Source organism: Hemibagrus wyckioides, linkage group LG05 (genome assembly GCF_019097595.1).
Source record: "Hemibagrus wyckioides isolate EC202008001 linkage group LG05, SWU_Hwy_1.0, whole genome shotgun sequence".
Lineage (NCBI taxonomy): Eukaryota > Metazoa > Chordata > Actinopteri > Siluriformes > Bagridae > Hemibagrus > Hemibagrus wyckioides.
Genome location: NC_080714.1, coordinates 25,464,676 through 25,479,498, shown reverse-complemented (window position 1 = coordinate 25,479,498; position 14,823 = coordinate 25,464,676). Strand labels below are relative to the sequence as shown.

The 14,823-nt window shown below is 42.3% G+C and overlaps 1 protein-coding gene across 2 annotated transcripts in view; it reads right to left on the bottom strand.

The window, feature by feature from the left end:
* Nucleotides 1-2,807: 2,807 nt before the first annotated feature.
* cdk16 (cyclin dependent kinase 16) overlaps nucleotides 2,808-14,823 on the bottom strand; it is a 37,808-nt gene continuing 25,792 nt past the window's right edge. For both annotated transcript variants that reach the window (XM_058390133.1, XM_058390131.1), the window contains 10 exons: nucleotides 14,388-14,482; nucleotides 12,658-12,720; nucleotides 12,344-12,467; nucleotides 11,255-11,375; nucleotides 11,064-11,161; nucleotides 10,832-10,937; nucleotides 8,859-8,901; nucleotides 8,161-8,251; nucleotides 7,146-7,223; nucleotides 2,808-3,463 (listed from right to left, as the gene is read on the bottom strand). In XM_058390133.1, the coding sequence (XP_058246116.1) occupies nucleotides 3,426-3,463; nucleotides 7,146-7,223; nucleotides 8,161-8,251; nucleotides 8,859-8,901; nucleotides 10,832-10,937; nucleotides 11,064-11,161; nucleotides 11,255-11,375; nucleotides 12,344-12,467; nucleotides 12,658-12,720; nucleotides 14,388-14,482 (857 nt within the window). In that variant the 3' untranslated portion in view covers nucleotides 2,808-3,425. The remainder of the gene's footprint in view (nucleotides 3,464-7,145; nucleotides 7,224-8,160; nucleotides 8,252-8,858; nucleotides 8,902-10,831; nucleotides 10,938-11,063; nucleotides 11,162-11,254; nucleotides 11,376-12,343; nucleotides 12,468-12,657; nucleotides 12,721-14,387; nucleotides 14,483-14,823) is intronic.

The window sequence follows — 14,823 nt, the reverse complement described above, 5'->3', positions numbered from 1 at the left end:
GGGTGTGTAACAGGTCCCCACCTTCACCCCCGAACACACACACACACACACACACACACACACACACACACACACACACACACACGAAGAAACACATACAGAGAGACTTTTCTAAAACAGCTCCATGTTAAACGGGAGCAGAACCTGGGCTCTTTAATCCATACTGAATAGTAAATAAAAACAAAAACAAAGAGAGTAATACTGATCACGTTTCAGCGTGAAAACACGACCCCGAAAACGGTCCACGTGTAAAAAAGAAAAAAAAGGAACATTAAAAGAACGTCACACTGAGTGTGTTGTTGGCTCAGATCACACCGGTGTGTACGGCGGGGACGTTATAAACACACTCAGAACCAGAGAGAGAGAGAGAGAGAGAGAGAGGGAGAGAGAGGGAGAGAGAGAGAGAGAGAGAGAGAGAGAGAGAGAGAGAGAGAGAGAGAGGGAGGGAGAGAGAGGGAGGGAGGGAGAGAGAGGGAGGGAGAGGGAGAGAGAGGGAGGGAGGGAAAGAGGGAGGGGGAGGGAAGGAGGGAGAGAGAGGGAGGGAGGGAGAGAGGGAGGGAGAGAGGGGGAGGGAAGAAGAGGGAGGGGGAAGAAGAGGGAGGGAGAGGGAGGGAGGGAGAGGGAGAGAGAGAGGGAGAGAGAGAGAGAGGGAGAGAGAGAGACAGAGCAGTGAAGGGGGACACACAATAGACAGCAAGCAGGGAGAGTTAAAAGAATGAGACGAGACCGAGAGGAACCAAATATCGGACATCACACACACACACACACACACACACACACAGTACTTAGTGCACTAATTCAGGAGTCTTGCAACTATTTCCTCTCCTGCAATCTTACAGCATGTGTAATATCCTCCCTATCCCCTACACACTACAGCATGCATCACAGCTGTGTTTAATCCCTAGATTTAGGTATTTAGACACCAGGGTACTGCAATGCATTGTGGGATTAACACCTCCATATAGGAGGAAACTTAAAAAATAATTTTATATCCAGCTTCATGGATATCTGAACACAACAGAACTCTGACTAGCGCACTATCGAGTGAAGACACACACACACACACACACACACACACACATTGCTCTGCAGTGGGTTCTTATCCCAGCAATGAACCCTAGTACTTATAGAATACAATAAAAGCACTTGGTGTTGGTAGGGAACAGGGAGCGGGGGCTCTGTTTAGAGTCACAGCCAGAGGAGACGGAGCGAGCATGAGCATGATAAACGTGCACTTCTGTTTTATCAGACATGTTTAACAAAAAAAAAAGAAAAAAAAAGGTGAATTTGGAGAGAAAACGAATGGGTTATTGCGCTCTGGATCACTTATTGCAACGTGCGAGGAGGTTCCACCCGCTCCAGCTCTTCCCCACCACGCTGAAATGGAAGAGAGGCATTCATTTTGTTCCACGTTAGGGAAAAGTAGCCAAACTATAACAAGATACGCCAGCTAGAACTACTGCACTTACCATATATTCTTTGTTTAAAAAAATATATGAACACATAGTAATAATAATTATTAGAATAATAATAATAATAATAATAGATAACTATAACCATGTTGCTCTAAAAATCCACTTCTCATTGCACTGTCCTCTGCTCTTATCTTATTTACACTGTACCACAGACTTCCACCACGTCTCACACACCGGTCATCTAAACCACACACACAAAGATACACAAAATAATCTTCACAGGTGAAAGGGAATGACGAACTAAAGCTCTGAGAACACTTAACATTAATAATAATAATAATAATAATAATAACATTAATAATAATAAACAACTCAACCATCACCTTCAGACCCATCGGTGTTGTGTGTTCTGTTCACAAACACACACCTTTCTATACTATTGAATAAAAAGGTTCAGGTCCTGAGCTCCGCACCACAGTACACACTCGCTGTAACACACTGATGCTTCAGCGGCAGAGCTGGACTCCACACACACACACACACACACACACACACACACACACACACACACACACACCCCTTTCCAGTAGGGAGGCACTGGCTTTCTGTTCATTTTCACCTACAATGGTTTTGTCCTACAATTTCGAGTGTCTTGTAAATCATCATCATCTTCTACACGACATGGACTGAAGTTTAAAGCAGCAGTTTGTCATATTTAGAGCCTCTCATTAGTGTAGAGTGGATGTCAGGCTCCACCCTCTCTGAGGAAACTACACTCATAGGAAAAGGGTTCCTCCTTTAATCCTGTGTAATAGGAAACACTGTATTATTAGGTTCTACACAGTTCATTGGTATTCTAGATTACAGACTAAGAAATTAAGTAAGGCTCATAAAAGGGGCATGGCTAAACAGCTCTATTCCAGCAGAGGGGGCGGGGCAAATCTCCACACTGGGAAAATGTAAACAGAGTGATTTCTGAATCCACTGGAAACCTTGCAGAGGAGTTTTCTTGGTTAGTGGATTGAACTCAAACATAACAAACTGCACCTTTAACAAGGAATAATTCTGTATATAATGGCCAATTTTCTTTAAAAGAAGCTGTGTCCCTACTGTGAAGGCTGCGAGCTGAAATGTCAGGACTGAGATGTTTCAGAAAGCCACATCTGAGGCTCCACGAGAAACCTGTAAACTGCTCAGGATTGGATTCTGCCTCGCCGATAAACGTGAACAAACGTTTCGGTTCTCATTTCAGGGGAAAAACAACAAGTAAGACAAAGTAGCAGAGGGCAAAACTACAGAGAGGCTTGGGGGGGCATCTGGGGAAAGTGGAAGCTCAAATGATTTCAAGGAGGGAGAAATCTTTGGTAAAATCATGCCATGGTTTTGTAGTCAGTGTGTGTGTGTGTGTGTGTGTGTGTGTGTGTGTGTGTGTGATGCGTGAGTGTGTGTGAGGGGCAGATTGAGAACGCTGAGGAGGAAGACTAAAACAAAGGCTTGAATGCATAACAGTATTCAATACTGTTCAACAGTCAGTTCTGAAGCCAAGGATATTATTATTATTAACCGTTCGCTTCATCATTAGTGGTTCTGGTAACGGATTCAAAATAAACTACAAAAAAAAAACCAATAAATCACTTACAGTGAAGTCCAATTCGACCTGACGTGCAGTCGCTCCGTGTTTTTTGTTTTGTCATACGATTGAAAGTGAGCGGGAAGGGAACATGGCTTATAGGTACATGCAAACAGAGTGCATTATCAGGACACAAACGCTATAAATACAAAAAAACACAAACAAACATGATTCTCATCTTCCCATGTAAACATCTAGTAACCCCAACCCCCCTTTTTTTTGTCCTCCTAAAAACAAATGACACATGACAGCAATGATTCAGAGAAGTGAGGAAAAGAAAACAGACAAACAGGGATCCCTTCATCGTAATCGCACACTGAAACATCTCTCCGTTCCTCATCCTTTCTTCTTTCTTTTGGCATAGTCGCGCCTCCAGCCGATCAGAAGAGCAGACTCTGCCGCTGAGATATGCTGTTCACTGAGAGAGAGAGAGAGAGAGAGAGATATTAGACAGGCAGGATGATGATGATGATGATGATGATACGCGACACAGTCTGCACATCAAACCATCAGTAAAGGAGCACGAGAGGAGCAACATGGAGAAAAGTTCACACTGTGAACTAAAAGTTTGCACAGACACATGCAGTCCTACACGCAGATCCTCACCTGCGGTACATAAACTTCATTCAGAGCAACGTTGTGTAACGCTGCCTCGCAATATTGACTTGTTCAAAAGCTAAATAAATAGAGAAATAAATCCCAAATCTACTTTTAGCTGTGTAACTTTTTGGATTCCTGACCTTCAAGTTAAAAGCAGAGCTCAGATGGTGATTAGAGAATACTATACAATGGAACCTAATTTAATTAGTTCTGGAGGCAAAAGTTTGTATTGTGAAACGAATTTTTCCCATAAGAATCCGTTCCAGCCTCCCAAAAAATATTCCCAATATGAAGCGTATGTAAACTGTATGGCTGCTTACAAAGAACTGACCCAAGCCAAGCATTCCATGTCCATGCTCCTCACAGGAAGTCGTGCCACCAAGCTTGGGCTAAAAATATATCAGAGCACCCACACCACCAATCTGTCAACAAAAAAAAAAATCACCTAGCTTTTGAATGCACGGTGAAGGCAACGTCGGTATCGTGGGTTAAGACCTTTCACTGACTGAAAAAAATAAGTTTTGAACGGGTTCGGTTCGGTCTTATGCCGAAAATGCTTTGTATGCTGTTGCAAATTTCTTGCAGAATTTCTATTCTTAAGGTGAAAAATTCATAAGGAAGGTCGCTCGTATGCCGAGGTTCCACTGTAACTAGAAAACTGAACATATAAAGTAAAATATAATCGTGAGTAATGTTCCATCACAAAGTCACCGGTCCTTCTCTTAATCACGTATTCATTCATCTACTAATGTTCCAATTTTTTAACCTTCTGTATCTCTGGGGTTTGCATCATCAAATACACAGATGTTTTTTATTAGTATATAATGCACTAGCTAAAGCTCTATCATTATCTACACATCTGGAATAAGACAAACTAACACACCAAAAATGGTGAACATGCCATAGTTAAAGAAAAATAAATGAATAAATAAATACGTTTCAACAGCCGGGAAGTAACTAATCTTTCCAGCAACCAATAAATAAATAAATAAATAAATAAATTAACTAGTTTATTAGTTTTGTGAAGGTAGGTACGTTTTTTTAAAGCATGTAGAACATTTCTGCACAAAAATGATTCTTTTCCAGATTTTTCCGATCCGCACAAAACCCTTATAATGTGAAGTGGCTCCAGCGGTGTTCTACGGTTCATATAGTGCTCACGGTTATCCCCAGGGTCAGATTAAAACTTCTCCCAAGAGCACTTCTCATTTTATCATAACAAAATCATAGAGTCTGAGGAAAATGTCACGCACCAGCCTCATTGCTGATTACTCGACATAAACCCTGCTGTCATTTTCTGCATTTAGCCCTGAATTATTTAAACACATGAAGTTCAGTAATAAAGGGAAATCAGGTATCAATGTTTTTCTTCTCTGTTACATGGGTAATAAAGCAGTTTCACTATTAGGATGTTTGTTTAAAAAATAAATGTCTATGGGAATGACTTGCTATAGGAACTATCACCAAGTGTGTTTAAGGAAAGAGACATTCTGGCTGTATCTTTACTCTCAAACACACAGTGATGGAAGTGGGCTTTAAACAGGAAGTGGAGTCCCTCCTTCCTTTTTCCTCCATTTCACAAAAAGAGCTGTGCATCTTCAGCTGGAAAGAGCACATTAGTAAAAGCCCTCTGCCCTCCTGAGCCTGTGCGGCTGTCACTCACACTAACGAGCCAATGAACCGCACAAGCGCCCGCACAAGTGTGTGTGTGTGTGTGTTTGAGGGGCTGGGGGGTGCACATGTGCACGCTCACACACACACCCTCTCACTCCCAGACAGCATTCTGGAAGCATCTGGAGATATGTGACAGCAGGATCAGGGCTCCGAGAGCTCAGCAGCAGCCACAATGGCATTTAACACGTGTGTGTGTGTGCTGAATTACAATAACACACCACAGTGAACTGTTGCCTTTTCTGCTGGCTCTGATGACATTAAAGGGAAATTGAGGCTCTCGAGTTAGCAGCTATAGACTGAAGAGCCTGTTTAATAGCTTGACCACTTAAAGTGAGCTGCACTCAACAACTCACACACACACTTACACACCCGATTATAAAACGCATTTACATGTGTAATACCAACATGGCTCGAAAGTGCAGCTCACAAGCCAACGTCCAGGGCTTGGGCTAATCCTAGCGTCGTGTATATACTGTACATGGCATAATGTAGGTGACTAATTTACAAGCTAGGGTTTACAAGACTTCCAAAGATTCATCACACCCTCTGATCTCATCCTAAAACAGCAGCTTTATACACATCTCTCTAATGACTGTACATGTAGGTGGGAGTGGAGAGAGGGAGGAGAAAAGGAGAAGTGTGCAGGAACAGACAGCGGTGAAGGAGTCCTGGAAAGGGGGGGGGTGACAAAGAGAGAGAGGCATAAAATGACTGACAGAGGGAGAGAGAGGGAGAGAGAGAATGAAACAGAGAGAGAACATCTATAGAGATGAATAAAGAGAGAAAAAAAAGGGATAGATAGGCACAGACACAGAATGAAAGAGGGACAGAGTGAGAGAGAGAGAGAGAGAGAGAGAATGTTAGAAAAATGAGAGATGGAGAGAGACCATATACAGAAAGGAATAGAGAGAGAACACAGAAAAGAGAGAGAGAGAGGGAGGGAGAGAGAGATGGACAGAATGGCTAGAAAAATGAGAGACGGAGAGAGAACATATGCATATACATATATATATATATATATAGTGAGAGAGAGAGAGAGAGAGAGAGACAGAACATAAAAAAAGTGGGGACACAGTGAGAGAGAACCAGAGAGAGAGAGAGGGAGAGAACCAGAGAGAAAGAGAGAGAGAGAGAGGGAGGGAGAGAACCAGAGAGAGAGAGAGAGAGAGAGTGAAAATGCAGGGTGCGAGAAAGAGCTATAAAGGAGGCTGCTAAACAAAGGAAAAGCTACAGAAAGTGACAAACAGAACTAAAAACAGAGAATGTGTGTGTGTGTGAGAGTTAGTGAGCGAGAGCGAGAGAGTAGTTAACCCTGAAGAAATGAACGCATAGATGGACAGAATAAAAAGATTCACAGCGGGCGTCTGATGATGCAACTCCATCAGCAGCGTGTTGTTTTAAAGCAAAACTAGAATCATAAGAGGTTAGAGTTAGAGCACCATCACTGATAACACCGTGTGAGAGAGAGAGAAATAAGAAAGAAAGAAAATAAGTTTGAGGAGAAAGAGTGAGTGAGAGTAGGATGGAGACGGGTGATGGATTAAGTAAGATAATGAGTCTGAGTGACAGCGTGTGGAATGAGCAGCTGCTACGCTGGACCTCACTACATCGTGATTATACGCATTATTCATCATTATGGAAATCAGACTGCAGAGGCTCTCGGGTCAGGAATTTCACTCCAGCTCATCGCTCAGACATGAGGAGGTCCGCAGTGCTGAACAGAAAATCGTGATTTACACACAAATTATTCAAAGCACATGTCGTCTAAACAACTGTACTTCATCATCATCATGTTAAAGTGATGAAAAGTAATAGAGTTTCTGTACCGGAGTCGGACATCGAGCTTGTCCTCATGGTCGTCTCCTTCTCCAGCTGAATGTCTTGAAGTGCAAATATCGATGTAGCTGAAAGTGAGAAAAGAGAGAGAAAGAGAGAGAGAGAGGGAGAGAGAGAGAGAGAGAGAGAGAGAGACAGTGAACTTCACTGGTCTTACAACAAATAACAAGCATCATAATTTCTGTGGCAGTGTGTCAGTCCAACTAAAGGAAGTGTGGCCTTTTTGCTGCCACTCAGTGAAGGAGGTGTGGCCTTTGTGATGTTACTCTCAGTGTAGGAGGTGTGGCCTTGGTGATGTCAATCAGTGCAGGAGGCATGGCTTCTGTGTAGTCATTATCAGTGGGTCTGGATTTTGTGATGTCACCCAGTGAAGGAAGTGTGATGTCATTCTCAGTGAAGGAGGTCTGGTCTTTGTCTCATAGTAAAGGAGGTGTAGCCTCTGTTGGCAGACTCAGTGAAGGTGGTGTGGCCTTTGTGATGTCACAGTAAAGTAGGTGTGGCCCATCTCGGCAGACTCAGTGAAGGAGGTGTGGCCTTTGTGATGTCACAGTAAAGGAGGTGTGGCCTCTTGGCAGACTCCGTGATGGTGGTGTGGACAGTGAACTTATACACTTATGCATTTACACACTGACATCTTCACTGGTCTTACAACAAATCACAAGCATCATCCTTTCTGTGGCAGTGTGCGTTTCTGTAATTCTCTTTTTCTTTGTGCTGAAGGTGGTGTGGCCTTTTTGTGTCGGTTCAACTAAAGGACGCATTTATGGCTTTATGCCACTGAAAGAGATGTGTGCTTTGTACACATCAGTCAGAGTTGGAAGTGGGACATACCCCTATGTTTCACCCTAGTAATAGTAATAAGTGTGTGTGTGTGTGTCCATAGACAAATACAGATAAATATAAAAAATGTACAGTAAAAGAATGAGAACTTTCATGGACAATTTATGAACACATGGTAATATATATATATTGTGTGTGTGTGTGTGTGTGTGTGCGTGCACTTACTGTCAGGCAGTGTGAGAACTCTCTCTCCCAGACAGTGGAAGTACGAGTGTCTCATCGCTTCCTCTGCAGATATGCGCTTCTTTCCTTCAAACTGGAACGCCATTGCAGTAACAAAAAAAACACAAACATGCAAATATAACTGCACTGACTGCCATACAGAATATAAATAATGTAAAACTATCAGTGTACACCAGGGGTGTCCAATCTTATCCGCAAAGGGATGGTGTGGGTGCAGGTTTTCATTCCAACTGAGCAGAAGCCACACCTGAGTCTACTGAAAGCCAAGATCAGTCGATTAGCCAGTTGGAATCAGGTGTAGCTTGTGCTTGGTTGGAATGAAAACCTGCACCCACACCGGCCCTTTCTGGATAAGACTGGACACCCCTGGTGTACACAGTAGACTATAAAAACATGGTGACTAACTTATGGGATATCATTAAATACACACACTGGGCTGTAAATCAAAGAGAAAGTTATCATAAAAGAAACACACAGATAAGCCTGGTGTTTCATGCTGGTCTTTATCAAACAGCATTGTATTGCTTTAGCAGCCAAACACACACCATATCAAAAGTTTACTCACAAACAGGAGCCTGAATAACTAGATTTTTTTTTTGAGTTCATGATGTTAACTAGCCTTTAGAAAACATCTTTCATTTTTAGAGACGTCACTATTTTCACTTTGCAAGGTGCTGTACCTGCAGCAGTTTGGACAGCAGGTCCACGCCATCATTGTCCAGCCTGGAAAATAGAGAGAAAGAGCAACAGATACAGAGATCAGAACAGGCATGGTTGTGTGGTTTGACATTTAATGGAACAGTCAGGAGGTAAATCAAATTTAAAGCTTAAAACTAACCCTAAGCACAGTCCAACAGGCCAAGACACGTTCACTGTCTGACGTTTGCTTCGGAGCTATAAATAGCTAAAAACTAATGAGAGTCTAACTCGCTTAACATCCTTTCCATAAACCCATCCTGAACCACATCCAGTTCTTCACCCATGTGGTTAATGATATGATGAGGACTTATGGTCATCTATAAACATGAACAAATTTGACCATGTAGCTGAATGTTATGTGTAACTACATGAAGGACCTCAGCATAATTTAGCACCACCACAGACTCCGCCTCCCAAAGTCTGAAGACAAACCAGAAATGTGGAAATGATTCAAAATGATGCATCATGCTGTTTAAAATGGGTTTTTTTTTCAGTGTAGCATTGGAACGTAAATGTTTCCCGGTATATATACACGAGGTGGGAATACACCCTCAGGAGGAAGGGACAACAATCCGGCACAAGGCACCTACTGCCATGATTTTGGGGATAAAAGGGAACTAATGCCGAGTTCACACTGCACAATTTTCAATGTCATCGGATCATGGTTGTTTTCACACTGCACGACTATCTAGGGTAGCATTCAGTCTCTGCTGTGTTCACACTGTACGATGGATCGGCAACAGGAGGTTTCTCATTGCACTTCACAACCGGAAGAATCGCAGACAACTCTGTCTGGTCCGCAAACTGCGTTTCACAACCGAACATACGTGAGAAATAATAAGGAAATAAAGTTCTAGTGCGAGACTGGAAATGGTACCATGCAAAAAGTTATTTATTACTTATTTATTCTGATATAACTATATTTAAGACATTTTTTTCTGATAAAAACCTATATACTCTTATTAAACTGTAATATTTTGCTCCAACCGAAGTCGTGCTTGCTCATATTGTGGTCTATAACTCCTCCGCGAACTGCCCTCTGCCCTGTATCTCGCGCTCTCATTGGCTGTAGGTCATCCCTGAGGTACGTTTCAGTCAGAGCTCCTTTCACGCTGCACCACTTTGAGTCTCATCGGCGACTCGCTCAGATCGAGTTTTTACTCATTCACACTGTGCGACTGTCACTTGCGTGCATGAGCTCCGATTTGCCTCGATTTTGCAAAACTAGTCAGTCGTGCAGTGTGAACTCGGCATACGGAAACCAGAAGTACCTAAACAGGAACTGGAGCTGAGGATCCAGCCTTGGAGCTTTTTGAAATGCCACTCGCTGTGCGTCAAATTTTGTCCTGACTCCTAATGACTGAAAGCAGAAGTGTAAGGCAGAAAAACTAATCACATCGTTTCTCAGTCAGAACCAAATTGGGCAAGAGGGCTTTTAGATACTGTTCCCCAGCATCACTGCAAGACTTGCAGAAACATCTAACTCGATCAGATTTGAAGCCAATTATAAGAGATTTCTTTCCGTATGAAAGCTCCTGCTTTTGACTGTATCGAAGTGACATTTTAACTTATAATTGTTCCTGTGTTGGAATGATGATAGCCATAACTTGCCTTGTCTTCCTAGCCAGAGTTTGCTTGAGAAAGATATTCAATCATCAAGAGACTAGACTCAAATAAATGTTAAAGTAATTAATTTATGTAAAAACTGCACTATGTAGGTGCGGGTTTGTCAGACTTCGATTATGATCCATAGTCCTGTAGCGACAGTACAAAATGAGAAGAGGAAAAATCAAACATCGTCTAGCTAAGGTGAAAATCTCTGGCTGACTTTTTGGTGAACTGTTAAAACTGCTTAGCTCAGTGCTTAGACTGGATTTTTGGAAATTATTACCCCCGAAAAAAACCCCTCAATATTAAGGCTATTGAAGGGCAAGCTACAGAATCTCTTTTATACCGAGGGGTGTGGTTGTGGAGGCAGTCGGCACGGTAACGGGGGTAGTTGTAAGAGATGAATTCTTCATTGGAGGTTATTCCAGGCCAGGTTTCTTCTGTAGGTGTCCCTGAGAGAAGCAGCAGGAAGAGTTATAAATACTGCAAACAGACACTCGAGAGGTAGAAGATTGAGTAGAAGCTGTCTGATTTATTGCCAAAAATGATGCAGAGTGAGAGGTGGAGAAGCACAGTACCTAGCAGTTTGAAGATAAAGTGCAGCTCCTCCTCCACCGTGGATCCTGGGAACAGCGGCCGACCCGTAGCCATCTCGTAGAAGATACAGCCGACGCCCCTGCAACAAAAAAAATAAAGAGCCACCGAAAATGTTGCTGCTTATTTCTCCAGCGCACGGATAAGAAAAATGAATAAACAGACTGGGACTGACCACATGTCGATCTGGGTGGAGTAATCCGTGCTGCCCAATAGGATGTCCGGTGGGCGATACCACAGAGTCACCACTTCATTCGAGTACGTTTTGGTGGGAATCGACTTGGCTCGAGCCAGACCTTCGAACAGATCCCAATTTTACAGTTTTGGTTATTCCGTCAAGTTAAATGAATGACACCGATCAGGCATAACATTATGACCACTGACAGGTGCCGTGAATAAGACTGACGATCTCCTCATCATGTTAGTGGGTGGGATATATTAGGCAGCAAGTGAACATTTTGTCCTCAAAGTTGATGTTAGAAGCAGGAAAAATGGACAAGCGTAAGGATTTGAGCGAGTTTGACAAAGGGCCAGATTGTGATGGCTGGATCAGAGCATCTCCAAAACCGCAGCTCTTGTGGGGTGTTCCCGGGCTGCAGTGGTCAGTATTGATCAAAGGTATCCTGCAATTTACAGGACTTAAAGGATCTGCTGCTAACATCTTGGTGCCAGATACCATAGCACACCTTCAGGGATCTAGTGGAGTCCATGCCTCGGGTCAGGGCTGTTTTAGGTTATAATGTTATGCCTGATCGGTGTATATTTGCATTTGGTCTGACCAGTGCTTTATCTATTAACAAATATAGTAGCGTCCCTTGTAAGTGTATACCTTAAATGTACAAACGTATACACATATGTACTGTAAAAATGTATACACGTCACCATTTGTTTAAAATCTGCTTAATATTATTTTGTAAGTAAAACCCTTGAATTTTTATCCTTTAACTTTTGGTTTGAATTCACTGAAGCCATTTGGATGTGTTGCTTTGCCAAGTCATACTTAATTTACATAGAATTGAGCAAACGTCTCTGAAATCCTGGCTTCAGAAAATGAACGGTCGCTGTGTTTCTCAATAGTGAGAACACTAAAGCAAAGAACCTGCAGACGTGGAGGCCCTCAGTGGTCTGAGTGGACATCTGAGTGGACCTGATTTAATGCACTGCAGTTCAATAGCCCATGTTAAAAACACTGTTAATTTGTTTGAGTGTGGATGATGTCATTCTCTGACTGTGTGTGGGTGTGTGTGTAGGTGTGTGTACATACCGAAGTCAGCCAGTTTGAGCTCCCCACGGTCATTGATGAGGAGATTCTGGGGTTTGAGGTCTCGATGGAGGACTTTGCGTCTGTGACAGTAGCTCAGTCCTCGCAAAAGCTGGAACAAGAAGAGCTACACAAAAACAAAAACAGCATTTACACAGCGCATCAGAGGTTACATGAGTGAAATGTAGAATCAGCTCTAGAGGCAAAAGTTTGACGTTACTCTCAGACGTGAGGGCCTGTTTACACACTTGCACGGGATGTGTGTGATGAGTGAAAAGCAGAGCTGCTGTAAAATGGAGCACTGCAGTAGCTCTCACCTTCACGTTGTGCATGTGGATGCAGTTCCCGCAGTCATCCAGATACTGTTTCAGATCTTTATCCTGAACGGCACAAATTAACACAGTTAGAATGGAAAGGAGAAGGAGACTCAGGAAACACCAGGCAGTCAGACATAACAATGAGCACAGCAGTGGAGCTTAGTCAGTTTCTGGAGTTTCTGCCCTACTAACCAAAGGACAGGAATTTAAACCCCATACAATCATGCTGCTCTTCTCTCCCACTGCTATAAACATAGCCTGTATTGTCAAAAGTTTTGGGACATCTGCCTTTACATGCACAAGTGTGATATGGAGTTGGCCCACTCTTTGCAGCTATAACAGCCTCAACCCCTTCTGGGAAGGCTTTCCACAAGGTTTAGGAGTGTGTTTATGGGAATTTCTGACCATTCCTCTAGAAGCGCACTTGTGAGGTCAGGCACTGATGTTGGACAAGAAAGCCTGGCTCACAGTCTCCACTCTATGGGGTTGAGGTTAGGACCAGGTCAGTCAAGTTCCTCCACACCAAACTCACTCATCCATGTCTTTATGGACCTTGCTTTGTGCACTGGTGTGCAGTCATGTTGGAACAGGAAGGGGTCATCCCCAAACTGTTCCCACAAAGCTGGGAGCATGAAATTGTCCAAAATGTCTTGGCATTAGAAGTTCCTTTCACTGGAGCTAAGGGGTCGAGCCCAACCCCTGAAAAACAACACCTGAATTCAATCATTTGGAGGGGTGTCCCAAAACTTTTGGCAATATAGTGTAAGCGTTGGATGCTCTGAGCTACTGATTGGAAGGTTGATCAAATCAAAGAAGCCATGAGTATACACGGCCTGCTGTGTAAAATATTAACTTGGCAGAGTGTCACGCTCAACAAAATAGTATCTGGTTTTATGCAATGAGATGACGCCCATCGTCAACGAGAGCCAATCATCGTTGGTTTCGATGTTACCATAAAAAGTCTGGCTTATCTTGCACAGAGCTATAGAAAATCTTTCATTTATGCCCCTTTTGTCAAAATTTACTAGCGTTAATATAGTAAACAGCCAGATTTTGATTTCAAATCGATCAGTTTCTGGTTTATGGGTCACTTCACTGTCAAATAGACAGCAACCTGCTTGTATGACTGAAAACAACTGAAACAGGAGCTTCATCAAGTTGGCCACCGACTGGACTGCACTGGAAGGACTGTGGGTCAAATCCCAGCACCAACTGTGTCCTGTCTTTTTGAATTAAAGGAAAGGAAAAATGGGCCGATGAAAGGGAAAGAAAGCTAACTTGAATATTGGAAAATGGTGGCATAAGGAAAGACCTGTTTTACTGCCTGTAATAATGAAATAGCTCAGCTAAAGCTTCCAACTCTTCCTTTTAAAAGGCAAGAAAAACATTTATTTGTCATTTTGCATGATCACAATGCCAGGATTTGTACAATGGATTCTAAAAGCCAGACAGACTCTCGTAATTCCTCCTCTTTCTACACCATGCACATGCATTCGTCAAGGTCCTGCTCCGACCCCAGAACCGGGTCACTGGGGAAGACGTATCGGGTTCCAGAAACCCGCTCACATCACTGACTGGAAAGGATTAACCTTTACTTCTGTCGTCTTGGAAAAAATCATTGCTTAAATTAATGAACAGATCTGCCAGATATGTGTCAATGTCCATTTGTGTGTGTTTGTGGACAATAGTAGTGGATGTCTTCAGTTCTGTATTTTGCATGCGTGACTCACAAGGTATTCAAACACCAGCGTCAGAGACTTCTGGGTGTGGATGATGTCATGCAGAGTCACAATGTTGGCGTGTTTGAGATCCTTTAACAGGGAAACTAGTGTGTGTGAGAGAGAGAGAGAGAGAGAGAGAGAAAATTACCCATTAAGAAATGAATTAAGCTAATAGTCTGGGATGTACACAACACTTTGTATTAATGTATATATACACAATTATTACAGAAGTATATCTTCTATATATCTATCTATCTATCTATCTATCTATCTATCTATCTATCTATCTATATCTATCTATATATATCTATATATATATATATCTATATATATATATCTATATATATATATATATATATATATATCTATATATATCTATATATCTATATATCTATATCTATATCTATATATATATATATATATATATATATATATATATATATAT